The sequence below is a fragment of the Pistacia vera genome, unplaced genomic scaffold (assembly GCF_008641045.1).
Source record: "Pistacia vera cultivar Batoury unplaced genomic scaffold, PisVer_v2 Contig129, whole genome shotgun sequence".
In the NCBI taxonomy this organism is placed as follows: Eukaryota; Viridiplantae; Streptophyta; class Magnoliopsida; order Sapindales; family Anacardiaceae; genus Pistacia; species Pistacia vera.
Window position 1 is genome coordinate 1,503,508 of NW_022195346.1, and position 16,705 is coordinate 1,520,212.

General features: G+C 39.2%; 1 protein-coding gene and 2 pseudogenes across 1 annotated transcript; all 3 read left to right on the plus strand.

Annotated features, from left to right (window-relative positions):
- The first annotated feature begins 170 nt into the window (after nucleotides 1–170).
- LOC116121894 (7-deoxyloganetic acid glucosyltransferase-like) lies at nucleotides 171–2,065 on the plus strand. The gene is made up of 2 exons (XM_031407796.1): nucleotides 171–744; nucleotides 891–2,065. The coding sequence occupies exons 1-2, from the start codon at nucleotides 252–254 to the stop codon at nucleotides 1,829–1,831; spliced, it is 1,434 nt and encodes a 477-aa protein (XP_031263656.1). The 5' UTR covers nucleotides 171–251; the 3' UTR covers nucleotides 1,832–2,065.
- Nucleotides 2,066–4,388: 2,323 nt separating this feature from the next.
- LOC116121934 lies at nucleotides 4,389–6,028 on the plus strand (annotated as a pseudogene).
- A 995-nt stretch (nucleotides 6,029–7,023) lies between these two features.
- Nucleotides 7,024–13,235, plus strand: LOC116121873 (annotated as a pseudogene).
- Nucleotides 13,236–16,705: the final 3,470 nt, after the last annotated feature.

A 16,705-nucleotide genomic window follows, 5' to 3' on the forward strand; every position in this document is an offset into this window, starting at 1 on the left:
CAAAATATCACAACATTTCGGGTCAGATCAATCATTTTGGAAAGCAATAAATAAATGAATTAAGTGTGGGCATGGTCCTCCTCAAGATCTCAACTACAAGTCATCTCTAAAAATTCCAAATATTTATTCACGTATTCTCATCTTCATTCAAATGTATAAAAACGATTCCTGACATTGCCGGCCGAAAAAAATGATTGTATTTTCTATCTCCCTCAAGTAGAAATCAGAACATAAAGGAATCTCTTGCTTCAATGGAAGAAAAGCCACTTTCTCCTCATGTTATCATCTTTCCTCTCCCAGTCCAAGGCCATATAAACTCCATGCTTAAGCTCGCTGAGCTCCTCAGCCTAGCTGGTCTCAATATCACCTTCCTAAACTCCGACAACAATCAAAAACGCCTCCTACGCTACACTGATATTCATGCTCGTTTTGCTAATTATTCTGGATTCCAGTTCAGGACCTACTCCGATGGTCTCCCAGAGGATCACCCTCGATCAGTTGATCGAGCGTGGGAGATAATCGAGGCCACGAATTTAAGTGGCGGGCCATTTCTGAAAGAGTTGCTGACTGATATAAGGCCGACAGTGAGCTGTATAATAGGAGATGGAATTTTGGGGTTTCTTAGTGATGTAGCTAAGAAGCATAAAATTCCACTCATTCATTTTCGTACTGCAAGTGCTTGTTCTTTCTGGACCTACTTTTGTATTCCTCAACTTATCCAAGCAGGCGAGCTACCTTTGAATGGTATCGTAAAACACTCCACCTTTCATTACTGTATATATTTCGTTTCTGTATTAATTATTGATATGGGTTGAAACTTACATCTTTTTATAGAAGTTAATTTACATGAAAAGTTGTAGCTAATTATTCAGCTACTATTCCTAATGTAGGAAAAGAAGGCATGGATCGTCTGCTAACAACTGTGCCAGGCATGGAAGAATTTCTCCGTGGCAGAGATCTCCCCAGCTTTTGCAGAGCCAATGACATAAACGACGGATTTTTGCAATTGGTTATGAATGAGACTGTAAAGTCATCTGAAGTCGATGGTCTGCTATTAAACACGTTTGAAGACTTAGAAGGACCTGTACTATCACATATACGCACCAAGTGTCCCAATATCTACACCATTGGACCTCTCCACTTGCACCTCCAAACAAGACTTGCCACGGCAAATGGTATGAAACCATCTCAATCTTCAAACAGTCTCTGGGAAGTGGACAAAAGTTGCATGTCATGGCTTGATAAACAGCCTCCGCAATCTGTAATCTACGTGAGCTTTGGAATTCTTACAGTATTTACAAGAGAACAATTGATGGAGTTCTGGTATGGGCTTGTAAATAGTAAACAGAGGTTCTTGTGGGTTGTTAGGCCGGGTTCTGTGGGTGGTGACGATGATAGCACAAAGAAGCTTGTGGAGGGGATTAAAGAAAGAGGATACATGGTGGGTTGGGCTCCACAAGAGGAGGTCTTGGCCCACAAGGCGATCGGTGGGTTCTTGACCCATAGTGGATGGAACTCGACTTTAGAGAGCATAGCAGCCGGGATTCCTATGATATGTTGGCCATGTTTAGCTGATCAACAGGTGAATAGTAGGTATGTGAGTGAGGTGTGGAAAATTGGGGTCGATATGAAGGATGTGTGTGATAGAAAGATTGTAAAGAAGATGGTTAACGATTTGATGGTGGACAGAAGGGAGGAGTTTCTGAAATCAGCTGATAAGTTTGCTACTTCGGCTAGAAAAAGTATTAGCGAAGGTGGAAGTTCCTGGGGCAATTTGGACCGTCTGATAAATGACATAAAGGATATGAGCTCACAAGCACATTCTATCTGATAGTTCCTAAGGCTAGCATGTATCAAGTTTGCATTTCTACTAAACAAATTCTAAATAATAAGAAAGGAGAAGAATTGTTGAAACAAGTAATGTGGAATATGCTGCTTCAAATTGGAATAAAGCTGCTTGAATGTTTTTCTTAGTTCTCATCAGTTTTGTGTTTCTGTATCATATTATTCCATCTCTAGGAGTTAGGAATGTATTATTCACACAAATTTGAATGCAAATCACGAGACAATTTCGAAGCAAAATTTTACGCTTTCTACCAGACTTTTAATTAATACCAGTGCAGATGAATTAGCCAGAAATCTCAACAGCCTTAATCTCAGGTTTCTTGTCTTCCTGTTTGGGCACATTTACAGTAAGCACACCATTCTCCAGGCTTCCTTTAATCTGATCCATCTTAGAATTCTCTGGCAATCTGAACCTTCTCAACACGTATTATTAATCAATTGATCGTTCTTCCATTATTTTTTAGACGTTCACAAATAAATTTCTCACTAGTTTTTAAATAACAAGTTCTAAAGTTAGTTCCATTGTTAACTGAAGGATATAAAGACAAGCATCGCCTCATAACGTCAGTACCAGGCAAAGATCCGTGGCCGAGATCTCCCCAGCAATTTCAGAGACAGTGACACAAAACGACCGGATTTTCCAATTTCTTATGAATTCGCCTCTAAAGTCAACTGAAGTCGACGTTGTGCTTCTCAACACGTTTGAAGACTTAGAAGGACCTATACTGTCACTTATACGCACCAAGTGCCCCAAAATCTACACCATCGGACCTCTCCAGTTGGAACTCCAAGCAAGCCTAGATGCCTCATACAACATTATGAAATCATCTCAATCTTCAAGCAGTCCCTGGGAGGAGGATAAAAGTTGCATATCATTGCTTGATCAACAGCTTTTGCAGTCTGTAGTCTATGTGAGCTTTGGCAGTCCTGCAGTATTGAAAAGAGAACAATTCCCGGAGTTGTGGTATGGGCTTGTTAATAGTAAACAAAAGTTCCTATCGGTGATTAGGCCGGGCTCTGTGGGTCATGACAACGGTAGCATAATGGAGCTCGTGAAGGAGACATGAGGCACCACAAGAGGTGTTGGTCCACGAGTCAGCCGGTGGATTTTGACCCACGGTGGTTGGAACTCCATTATAGAGTATACAAAAATTGTATCTCTATAACTCAATCTCACACCAACCCTAACGTTATAACATAATTAACAACTTTGACTAAATATAAATAATCGTTCATTCATAAGGATTGATTATTCTTTTCATAAGGAATAATCATTCTATTAGTAAGGAATAACCGTTCCATTGGTAAGGAAAAATAATTCTTTATAAAAAAACGACCATTCGTCCCTAAGAAATGATAGTCCGTGTTTAATCAAAGTCATTTGATGCCTAGGGTGTGATGAGAGCATGTTTTGACAATTGGCAACTTAGTTGTCAAGTTGGGGGTTGTAAGGATAAGGGTGGGAAAAAAAGTCTGAAAACCAAACTGGACTGAAAAATCGGATCGAAACCAAATCGAAAATTTGGTTTTTTTGTAAACCGGTTTGGTTTCGATTTTTAAAATTTCATAGACCGATTATCCGTTTTGGTTTATAGATTTTTTCAAACCGGTTAAGTGAAACCGGATTTTAAAACCGGTTAAAAAAAAAAGTAATATTTAATATTGGAGAAAAAAATCCTTTTTAGTATTGTCAAGAACATGGGAGAGCGTGCAGCTTACATTTACCGGTCAAGCCAAACCCAACTTGCAGCTTACATTTACCGGTCAAACCAAACCCAACCCTTAGGCGTCTCTCTCTCTCATTTCTACATCTCATGTGTAGATCAGTAAACGTGTAACTCGTGGTTCATGCTTCTTCATTCTCACTCTCACTTTACCATTTAAGTTGCCTTCTCCTCTTTCTCTCAACTATTCAAATTCCATTCTCATACTCTCTTTCTTGCAACTGAACTTGAGTTCTTTGGCATGGAGAGGAAAGAAACGACTTCCTCTTAATCTCAGTTCTAGAAGTTCCTTCATCGTCAACGAAACTTTTGAGGTACGTGGGTTCTCGTTCTGATCTCTAATTCTGATTAATTTGTTTTCTTGTGTTATTGTATTTAGAACTTATTGTTATGAGTTTTTGCAGACCATTAAGGCATCATTCCAAGGTTAATCAAATCTATTATTGCCTTCGACGGGAATACTTCTTATTCAAAAAGAAGATTAATATTTTTTATTTAAAATTCTGTTCAAATCGGTTAACCGGTTTAAAATTAGTTTAAACACTGATTCGGTTCGGTTTGGATTTTTGCTTAAACTAGTTTTCCGGTTCGATTCGAAAAATGCCTCAACCGGTTCGGTTAACTGGTTTTTAAGATTGTGAGATTGGTTGGAGGCGTGATACTCTTTAAATTTGTTTGAAAATATATCAATTTTTTATTTTTATTTTACAATTTTTATAAAAAAATTGTATTTAAAAAGATAAAATAGTAAAAAAAAGCGAATAAATAATTTTTATATTAAAATAGTATTCTTCATATAAAATTGGGAAGCAAACAAGAAAAATGAGGTAGTTTGCAAACGAGCAGACTCATGATTGTCTTTTATCTAACATAAAAGAATCTCTTGCAAAAAACACAACACAGCTACAATGGAAGAGAAGCCAAAATCTCCTCATGTAGTAATCTTTCCTCTCCCAGCCCAAGGCCATTTAAACTCCATGCTTAAGCTTGCCGAGCTCCTCAACCTAGCTGGCCTCAAGATCACCTTCCTAAGTTCCGACCACAACCACAAACGCCTCCTCCGTTACACTGATATTCGCACCCGTTTTGCTAGAGGATCACCCACGAACAAGTGACCGTACGAAGGAGGTTTTTGATGCTTTGAATTTAAGTGGCAGGACATTTCTGAAAGAGATGTTGACTGAAACTAGGCCGCCAGTGAGCTGCATCATAGGAGATGGCATTTTGGGGTTTGTTAGTGACGTAGTTAAGGAGCTTAAAATTCCACTAATTCATTTTCGTACTGCAAGTGCCTCTTCTTTTTGGACATATTTCTGTGTTCAAGAACTAATCCAAGCAGGCGAGTTGCCCTTGAAAGGTATTATAGAACGCTCAACCTTCCATTATATATTTTGTATTTTTTGTTGTGGCTTAAAACTCTCCAATCAAATTAACACAACGTATAACTTCACATGAAAATTATATTTCTTTCTAATTTTTCAACAACCAGTCCTAAAGTTAATTGCATAACCAATTGAAGGATATGAAGACATGGATCGTCTGTTAACGACTGTGCCAGGCATGGAAGATTTTCTCCGTGGCCGAGATCTACCCAGCTTTTGCAGAGTCAATGACATAAGCGACGGGTTTTTGCAATTTGTTACGAATGTGACTGAAAAGTCATCTGAAGTCGAGGGTCTGCTGTTAAACACGTTTGAAGACTTAGATGGACCTATACTTTCACATATACGCTCTAAGTGTCCCAAAATTTACACCGTTGGACCTCTCCACTTGCACCTCCAAGCAAGACTTGCCGCCTCAAATGGTATGAAACCATCTCAATCTTCAAACAGTCTCTGGGAAGTGGACAAAAGTTGCATGTCATGGCTTGATAAACAGCCTTCACAATCTGTAATCTATGTGAGCTTCGGCAGTAATGGAGTTTTAGCAAAGATCAATTGATGGAATTCTGGTACGGGCTTGTTAACAGTAAACAAAGGTTCTTGTGGGTTATTAGGCCGGGTTCTGTGGGTGCTGAAGATGATACCAGAAAGGAGCTTGTGGAAGGGACAAAAGAGAGAGGATACATAGTGGGTTGGGCTCCACAAGAGGAGGTGTTGGCCCATAGGGCAATCGGTGGGTTCTTAACCCACAGTGGGTGGAATTCAACTATAGAGAGTATAGCAGCTGGGATTCCCATGATATGTTGGCCAAGTTTTGCTGATCAACCGGTGAATAGTCGGTTTGTGAGTGAGGTTTGGAAAATTGGGCTTGATATGAAAGATGTATGTGAAAGAAAGGTCGTTGAGAAGATGGTTATAGATTTGATGGTGGACAGAAGGGAGGAGTTTGTGAAATCAGCTGATAAGTTTGCTACTTTGGCTAGAAAAAGTATTAGTGAAGGTGGATCTTCCTGGGACAACTTGAACCGTCTGATAAATGACATAAGGGAAATGAGCTCACAATCTGAGAATTCCTAAATTTAGCATGGTCTCAAGTTTGCAGGTTTTTCATCACTTCAGTAAAGCAAACTAAATCATAATGAAGAAGAAGAATTGTTGAATGTGCTGCTACAAATCAGAATAAAGCCGCTTGAATTTTTTTTTTTTTTTGGTCGGTTTTTTTATTAGTTCTCATGAATTTTGTGTTTCCCGTGTTTCTGCATCATTTATTCTATCTCTCTTGTTACTATAAGTTCCATAAAAATGAGTTAGGAATGTTTTTTAAGGGCTTTAAGGAATAATCTTTTTGTATTATTCACACATAAAACCTGAGAAATATGTTTTTCTTTTTCATCATAAATATCTACTTTTAATTGTTCTTTCAAATCTGATCTCTAGCAAATTACAGAGTAATGTCCACAATGGGAGAAAACCCACAATCTCCTGGTGTACTCATCTTTCCTTTCCCAATCGAAGGCCATTTAAACTCTATGCTGAATCTTGCCAAGCTCCTCGCCCAAACTGGCCTCAATATCACCTTCCTAAACTCCCACCACAATCACACACGCCTCCTACTCACACTGATAGTCATCCCCATTTTGTGCAGTATCTCGGATTCAAGTTCAAGACCTACTCTGATGGTCTCCAAGCGGATCACCCCCGAACAGGGTGATATTCAACGGCTTGACTTTAATTGCCAGGATATTTATGAAAGAGTTGCTAATTGCCACTAGGCCGTCAGTGAGCTGCATTAAGGAGATGGAATATTGGGGGTTTTTTGCTATGGCGTTTAAAATTCCCCTCATTCCATTTCGCAATGCAAGCGCTTATTCTTTCTGGGCATTCTTCATAATTAATGCAAATTAATCTGTTTAAACAAGAACAATTTCCATTAAATCCATTTATATATCCTGGAAGGAAGTATTTGACTGGACAAGAGGTTTACTAACATTTATATATCCTGGAAGGAAGTATTACCCCAGAAATTCTTGCTGAATTTTCAAAACGAGACCTAAGGTTAATTACTTTACTAAATGAAGAAAGTGGAGATATGGATCAATTTGATAACAATAGTGCCAGGCATGGAAGTTTTTCTCCGATTCCAGGATCTTCCCATCTTTATTTTGTGACATAAACGATGTGGGTTTCCAACTGGTATTGAATGAGACTGCAAAGTCATCTGAAGTCCACTCTCTGCTATTCAGCACGTTTGAAGACTTAGAAGGACCTATACTATCACATATACCGTGTATGCACTAAGTGCCCCAAAATCTACACCGTTGGACCTCTCCACTTGCACCTCAAAACAAGACTTGTCTCCTCTATTGGAGCATAATACACCACATTCAAACAAAGGGACCGTGTCCATTATTGAAGAAGGATGATTTCATTATTCTTTTCCGTTATTTATTTTGGTTTGCTATACATTCTGTTTCTGCATTTCTGTTTGCTGAGTTGTACAGAGGGGCAATAATGTATTCTCCCCTTTATAGGTTGTTAGAAGAGTCCTTCGTAATAGTATATAGACAGCTATGTATAGTTAATTAATATCAGATTGGAGAACATTTTTCTCTCCATCTTCTTGGACGATTCTTCTCTGTTCTTCATTTTGTTACAGACGATTCTTCTCTGTTCTTCATCTTGTTACAGATTCTTCTCTGTTCTTCATTTTGTTACATGGTATCAGAGTTTCCTTCGATCCAAAACCCCCACCATGTCTAGCTCTAAAAATACTGATCCTAAAACACCTCCTCCCAAAAATCCTAACGAATCTAGCTCTGAAAATACCGATCCTAAAACACCTCCTCCCAAAAACCCTAACGAAAGGTTTCTCAAATTTTCAGATCCTTTCAACCCATTTCGCATCGACAATGGTGAAAATCCCGCTGCTGCCTTAGTTTCCGATCTCTTGACTGCTGACAATTATGTTAGTTGGTCTCGAGCAGTTAGCCATGCTCTTCGAGCGAAGAACAAGCTTGATTTCATCAATGGGACCCTTTCCAAACCACGTGATGCCAATGATCCAATTTTTGAAGCATGGGAACGTTGCAACGATTTAGTTGTCTTCTGGCTTCAAAATTCTGTAAGTTCTTCTGTTAAAACCAGTCTTGCTTTGGTTGATGATTCTCGCACTCTCTGGCTTGAACTTTAGGACCGTTTTACTCAACAAAATGGTTCTCGCATTTTTCAACTCAAACGGGATCTTGCTAGCCTCTCTCAAGGTCAGGATTCCATTAGCACCTTTTTTGGTCGCTTAAAAGTTTTATGGGATGAATTGGCTATCTATGACCCCATAGTTGTGTGTGATTGTGGCAAGCTGAAAATCTTAAATGATCGATACGATCGTGATTGTGTCATACAGTTTCTAATGGGTTTATCTGATTCTTATTCCTCTTCAAGAGATTAGATTATGCTTCTTGAACCCCTTCCCCCCCTTAATCGAGTTTTTTCCATGATTCAACAGCAAGAATGACAACATCTCATGCTTACCCAAACCTCTAATCCTGATCTCATGGCCATGATGGCTAAAACCAACCCCCATTTTCCCAAACTTGCCCAGAAATTTCATAACTCTATAGCCCAGAAATCAAGTCGTCCATATTGCACTCATTGCAAAATCCAAGGTCACTTTCTTGAGAATTGCTTCAAAGGAGGAAATGCAACCCCACCTTTGTGTACCCATTGCAATATGACTGGCCATTCTATTGAAAAATGTTACAAATTAAATGGGTACCGCTCTGGCCATAAGCTTCATGGCAAGAATAAAAACTTTGCTGCTACTGCTGCTATTGCTCCTTCTCGAGCATGCTCTACTGATGGTCATGATGAAGAGTCCTCTGAGACTATGGCTCTTACCAAAGGTCAATATAATCAACTCCTGGCTTTGTTGCACTCTAAGGACACCAGTTCAGCCATGGCCACCATGTTTGTTACTCCGCCTTCCTCATCCTCTAAGCATGTCCCCAACTCTAACATCTCTGGTATGGTTTCTTGTTTATCAACTCAAACACACACCACTCCCTGGATAATAGACACTGGAGCAACATATCACATGATCTGTTGTCCCTTTCTCTATTCATCCATCACTGCCACTGTATCTTCTTTAGTTAAATTACCTAATGGTGCAGATGTCCCTGTTTCTCACATTGGTGTTGTACACTTATCCGAGAATTTAGTCCTTCAAAATGTGCTTTGTGTCCCTTCTTTCAATTTCAATTTAATTTCTGCTAAAAAGCTTGCCCTTCATTCTTCTTGTTGCCTTATTTTCTTTTCTCATTCATGTTTTGTACATGACTTAGCATCTTGGACAACGATTGGGATGGGTGAAGTGAGGCATGGTCTGTATCACCTACTACGTTTTGGTGTGTCACCCTCAGCTTTAGTTGATGTTTTACCAGCTTCTTAGTGCCTCTGTTACACATAAGGATTCCTTTTTTGATTTGTGGCATTGTAGACTTGGGCACATTTCATTCTCTAGGCTTCTTTTAATTGATGATCCTCTTGTCAAATAGAACCTGAGTTCTTCTAATACATCTCCTTGCTGTGTTTGCCCTTTGGCCAAGCAGCATCAACTTTCTTTTCCCATTTCCACAAATAAATCTATTAACTCTTTTGATCTTGTTCATTGTGACATTTGGGGCCCCAACCCCACAATTGCAATTGATGGTTCTCAATTTTTCCTTACTCTTGTTGATGATTTCTCAAGGACCACCTGGGTCTATATGGTTAAACATAAATCTAATGTGAGATCTTGTATTGAAAGTTTTTACTCCTTAATTGAAACTCAATTTCAGACCAGAATTAAAATGTTCAGAAGTGATAATGGCAAGGAATTCCTTATGACAGATTTTTTTAAATCTAAGGGTATTATCCACCAAACTAGTTGTGTTGAAACACCCCAACAAAATGGGATAGTTGAGTGCAAACACCAACACATCATGATTGTGGCTCGGGCCTTAAGCTTCCAGTCCAATATTCCCCTTAAATATTGGAGTGATTGCATACTAACTGCTGTTTACATTATAAATAGAACACCTACACCATTACTTCATAATAAAACTCCTTTTGAAAGTCTTTTTCATAAGCCACCCATTTACCATCATATGAGAGTTTTCGGTTGTCTTACTTTTGCTTCAACCTTATCCCATGGACGAAAGAAGTTTGATCTGAGAGGTAGGAAAAGTGTATTTCTGGGCTACCCTTTTGCAGTGAAAGGCTACAAATTATTAGATTTACAAACTGAACAAATTTTTATTTCTCGGGATGTTGTGTTTCATGAAAGAGTTTTTCCATTCAATACAAGCATTTCACTTCCTGCTCCATCTCCCATTCCTTCTATTCCTCTCATCACACCAACACCTTTTAATTTTTGTCCACCACAATCAGCTTTACCCCTTCCTACTTCTCTGCCTTCCAGTACATTTCAATCTCCTTCACAACTTAATTTTCCTCATGAGATAACTCAGCCTATCTTTCCCTCTCATTCTCCATTTTCCTCACCATCCTACCAATCTTCCATTCCTGCCCCACCACCACCCCCTCCTCCTCTCCCTCGCAAGTCCACCAGAACTAAGTGTGCACCCAAATTTCTGCAGGATTATCATTGTCAATAGAAGGTTCTCACTTCTTCAATCCAGTTGTTGCCTCAGCAGCTACGTCCTATATAAGGTACTTCTTTCCCACTTGCTAATTGCTTATCTTATCATGTTTTTTCTCCTTCTTACCAAGCTTTCTCCACTACCCTTTCCACCCATTTTGAACCACAAACATACCGCCAAGCTCTCAAACATCCAGACTGGTGTCAAGCCATGGATAATGAACTAGCTGCCTTAGAAGCTAACAACAGTTGGCAACTTACAGATTTACCTCCAGGAAAAGTGCCCATCGATTGTAAATGTGTTTACAAAATCAAGTACCATTCTAATGGGTCTGTTGAGAGGTTGAAGGCCTGCTTGGTAGCCAAGGGCTACACATAACTTGAAGCGGTGGATTATCATGAGACATTCTCTCCTGTTGCCAAGTTGGTAACTGTGAGATGCCTCTTAGCAATTGCTTCTGTAAAGGATGACATTTACATCAATTTGATGTAAATAATGCCTTTTTACATGGGGATTTATATGAGGATATTTACATGAAGAAACCTCTTGGCTATACCAAAGGGACACCCACTCAAGTCTGCAAACTATTAAAGAGTTTATATGGCCTCAAGCAAGCATCAAGGAAATGGTACTCTAAATTTTCTCAATCGCTACTTGAATCTGGTTTTTCACAATCAAAGGCTGATTATAGCCTCTTCACAAAGGAAAATAATGGTTCTTTCACAGCTTTATTAGTGTATGTCGATGACATACTTGTGGCCAGCAATGACATTAATTCTGTCAGCCAGTTGAAACTCTTTCTTGACAGCAAATTTAAGATAAAGGACCTCGGCTCTTTGAGGTATTTTCTTGGTATTGAGATTGGCAGCTCTTCTAAAGGTATCTTTTTATGTCAAAGAAAGTACACTTTGGACATTTTAGCTGATTCTGGAACTTTGGGCAGCAAACCTAATAAGGTTCCCATGGAACAAAACCTTAAGTTAACTCAATCTTGTGGCCAACCCCTATCAGACCCGAGTGTGTATAGAAGATTGATTGGTCGTCTTCTTTATCTTACAATTACTCGACCTAACATCTGTTACAGTGTGCAAACTTTGAGTCAATTTATGGCTGCCCCCACTGATTTTCATCTCTCTATTGCTTAGAAAATTCTCAAGTATCTCAAAGCTGCACCGGGTCAGGGGTTACTTCTACCCAACTCCTCATCACTTCAGCTCACTGTTTTTTGTGACTCGGATTGGGCCTCATGTCCTGACAATAGACGCTCAGTCACTGAGTACTGTATCTTCCTTGGTTCATCATTGATTTCGTGGAAATCGAAGAAGCAGCCTGTTGTTTCTCGATCCTCAACCGAGGCTGAGTATCGATCGATGGCAGCTACATGTTGTGAGCTTACTTGGCTGCGATTTCTACTTTCTGCTCTCCAGGTTTCTCACCCTCAAGCCGTTGCCTTGCACCGTGATAACCAAGTTGCCATCCATATTGCCGCCAACCCTGTCTTCCACGAGAGGATGAAACACATCGAGCTTGATTGTCATTTGATTCGTGACAAGATTCAAGAGGGTAGCATCAAAACTTTTTATGTTCCAACCTCCAAACAGTTGGCTGATCTTTTGACTAAAGCTTTGTCATCTATTGTTCTTCATTCTCACTTATCCAAGATGGGAGTTCTCAACCTTCACTCTCCATCTTCCCCCGGGGGGGGGGGGGGGGGGGGCAGTATTGGAGCATAATACACCACATTCAAACAAAGGGAACTTGTCCATTATTGAAGAATGATGATTTTATTATTCTTTTTTGTTATTTATTTTGGTTTGCTATACATTATGTTTTCTACATTTCTGTTTGCTGAGTTCTACAGAGGGGCAATAATGTATTCTTCCCTTTATAGGTTGTTAGAAGATTCCTTTGTAATAGTATATAGACAGTTGTGTATAGGTAATTAATATCAGATCAGAGAACATTTTTCTCTCCATCTTCTTGGACGATTTTTCTATCTTCTTCATTTTGTTATAGATGATTCTTCTTTGTTCTTCATCTTGTTACAGATTCTTCTCTGTTATTCATTTTGTTACATCCTCAAATGGTACGAAACCATCTCAATCTTCAAACAGTCTATGGGAAGTGGATAAAAGTTGCATGTCATGGCTTGATAAATAGCCTTCGCAATCGGTAATCTACGTAAGCTTCGGAAGTCTTGCAGTATTAACAAGAGAACAATTGATGGAGTTCTGGTATGGGCTAGTTAACAATATAACAGAGGTTCTTGTGGGTTATTAGGCCAGGCTCTATGGGTGGTGAAGAATATGATAGCACAAAGGAGCTTTTGAAAGGGACAAATGAGAGACGATATCTAGTGGGTTGGGCTCTACAAGAGGAAATGCTGGGCCACAAGGCAATCGGTAGGTTCTTGACCCACAATGGATGGTAATCGGTAGGCAATCGACAACTTTAAAAAGTATAGTAGCGGGGGTTTCCATGATATGTTGGCCAACTTTTGCTGATCAAAGGTGAATGATAAGTTTGTGAGTGAGGTGTGGAAAATTGGGATTGATACGAAGGACTTGCGCGATAGAAAGGTTTTTGAGAAGATGGTAAACTATCTAATGATGGAGAGGAGGAAGGAGTTTGTTCATGCTAGATTTTGACACCAATGATTCGCATGTGCAAAGTGCTAGGCTGACTTAGAAATTACACATGAATGAAAAGATGTAATGAAGTGATGATTTTTAAAGTTGTTCAGATGCTTAAAGCGAATCCGACGTCCACTGTTCTTTTATTATTCTCTGGCTATTTCTATGATATTGCTTGTAAGGCGTACAAAAATGGAGAAATGCTTTGTTTACAGAGAAAAAATATTAAAGCTCAAATGTTTGTCTAGCTCTCATATGTCCAACCGGCTCCTTTTTCACGAAGAGAGGTGCCTATTTATACACATTTGAGGTCAATGTAATAGGTATTTTTATAATTTGTCATGACACGTGGGGACCACTCCTTAATTCTTATCTTAAAATATGATAAGATTGATATAAAATATCTTTGAGGCGGTTTGGGCTTGACAGTTAATACACTTTCTCTTCTAGGTAGAGCTGACATCAGTGTGACTTTTTAGGCATAACAAAACCTCCCAATTTTTGGAGTGTATAATTGCACTTCAAAAAATCATGTCTTAGGTCTGAATGGTTGTCGCACTATAGGCTGCAGTTTCAAACTGAAGAGCTCAAACTATGCTTGGCACGATCGGGTACTAAGAGCTACAATTGCGATCTGAGAGCTTGGAGCGATTCGAAGCTAATCACGATATGATAACTGATATAAAATATCCAGTAGATGAATTCTTGAAGAAAGCTAATGTCAGAAGCCCAAACACACGACTTAGAGGCCTTAAACGGACCAGCCAACTTAAAACAGCCATAACTTTTGATCTAGGAGGAGTTTTGGTGCCCATAAGATATCCACGGAAAGCTCGTTTCGAGCTCTACATCATGACTATGGGGAACCCAATTGCGACCATTTTTAGGGCCAAAATCCACCTTTTTGGCATGTTTTGGGGCTGTTTTAAGTTTTCTTCTCGTTTTTTTTACGCTAGCAACTGGTCATGATCTGAGAACTGATTGCGATCTGAGAGTTAAGAACATGACCTGAGGCTGTTCGCAATCTCAAAGCTAAGAGCTGATCGTGATTTGAGATTTAGGAGCTGATCGCGATCTGATAGAGGCTCGACCTGAGAGTCTGAGGTGTGCGATCTCAACGATATGATACACGCGATCTCAAGCAAACAAGCAAGCTTATGAGTTTAATCAGAGAACATAAGGAGCTCAATTTGAGATCATAAGGAGCTCAATCAAAAAGCATAAGGATCTCGATTAGAGAGCATGAAGGGCTTAATCTAAGATCATAAGGACCTCGATCAGAGAGCATCAAAAGCTCGATCTGAGAACTTGAGAGCTCTTTACGATCTGAGAGCTTGAGAACTCTTTGCGATCTAAGAGTTTAAGGAGTTCAATCAGAAAACAGAAGGAATTCAATCAAAAAGCGCGAAGCTTGATTTGAGAATACAAGGAGTTCGATCAGAAGGCGTGATGCTTGATCTGAGAATACAAGGAGTTTGATCAGAAAGTGTGAAGCTTGATCTGAGAACACAAGATCAACGATCTAAGCGCTCGAAAGCAAGATCTAAGTGATCTGAACGCGTGATCTCAAAAATCTTGATCATGCAATATGAGAAATCGGATGCATGCGATTTGCGATCTGACCATGCGATCTGAGAGCTGAAGATCAGAGCGATTTGAGCATGCAATTTGTGATCTGACCATGTGATCTGAGAGCTGTGATGCTTTCAATATGCGATCTAACCACACGATTTGAAGTTGAAGATTAAAGCAATCTGAGTTGTGATCTGTGATCTGACCATGCGATCTAAGCAGGCAATCTGTGATCTGACCACGTGATTGGAAAGCTCTGATGCTTGCGATATGCTATCTAACCACGCGATTGGAGAGCTCTAATGCATGCGATCTACGATTTGATCACGTAATCTGAGAACTCTGATGCATGTGATCTGCGATCTGGCCACGCAATTTGAAGTTAAAGATCAGAGCGTGTGATCTGCGATCTGACCACACTATTCGAGAGCTCTAATCTAGAATAGGCTTTAATATTTTGATGATAACTTGAGTTGTAGACCTCAGATTTGGATGATTCTTGGACCATCGGGAAGCTAACTCGAAGGGCTACAACTTTTATGTTTATCACATCGCTAGATTCAGAATTTATCCTGCTCAGATTTTCATATCAGATGACGTGAAGATTTTGAGGCTTGCTAGAAAAACATGGTGAGTTGATGTGAATCAAGCCCCTCCTACTAGCGCCAAATTGTTGATGCTGGATTTTGATATCAACGATTCGCACGTGCAAAGTGCTAAGCTGACTTAGAAATTACATGTGAATGGAAAGATGTAATGAAGTAAATGAAAGATTATTTTTAAAATGGTTCAGATGCTTAAAGCAAATCCTACGTCCATTGCTCTTTTATTATTCTTTGGCTATTTCTATGATATTGCATGTAAGACGTACAAAAATGGAGAAATGCTTTGTTTACAGAGAAAAAATAATAAAGCTCAAATGTTTGTCTAGCTCTCATATGCCCAACCAGCCTTTTTTTCACGAAGAGAGGTGTCCATTTATACACCTTTAAGGTCAATATAATGAGTGTTTTTGCAAGTTGTCATGACATATGGGGACCACTCCTTAATCCTTATCTTAAAATGGGATAAGATTGATATAAAATATCTTTGAGACGGTTTGGGCTTGACAGCTAATACACTTTGTCTTCTAGGTAGAGCTGACATCATTGTGACTTTTTAGGCACAACAGAGTTCATGAAATCAGCTGATAAGTTTGCTACATTGACTAGAAGAAGTGTCCGTGAAGGTGGATCTTTGTGTTCCTGCTTGTAGCGTCTGATAAATGATATACGGGATATGAACTCTCAAGCTCATTGTAGCTGAGAGCTGCTACAGCTAGCATGTCCAAGGTTTTATGAACTGTGACTTCTCTGTTGATCAATCAAGAAATGGGCAGCAAAGTATCTTATCCTGAAGTATTGGAATATTGAAACTAAATTAAGAAGTTTTACTTTACAAGAAATATTATTATAAGAAATAAAGCTCACGTAAAATGTGTGTGAGATGAAAAAGTATCACGACTATTTATATTTGACAACCCAAATGAAGGACTCTCAACGCCATTGATGAAGAATGCGTATTCCTTTCTTTCAGACTTTAATGTAGGATGGTGGATGAATTGATAAGAGTGATGCAGCCAATGATGTCATAGCTTACAATTGAGGTCGAGATTCATCCATTTCAATTTACAATTTCTGTCACAGGGACCAAAGGAGCAATAGTACAATCTACATCATTGGACCATTCTATATCGATTAGTCAAGATTGAAAAATTCATTAGTTAGCAGAACAAAAGGCTGTGAAAAAAATTGAAGTTTCATTTCTGTTTTGACCGTCCTGCACAACTATAAATTAAGCCGTAACTTGTAACCAATGAGAAAAATTGAGTTTTCAAAAACTTTCCTCATCGGGCCATCACAAACTAAAGGAAT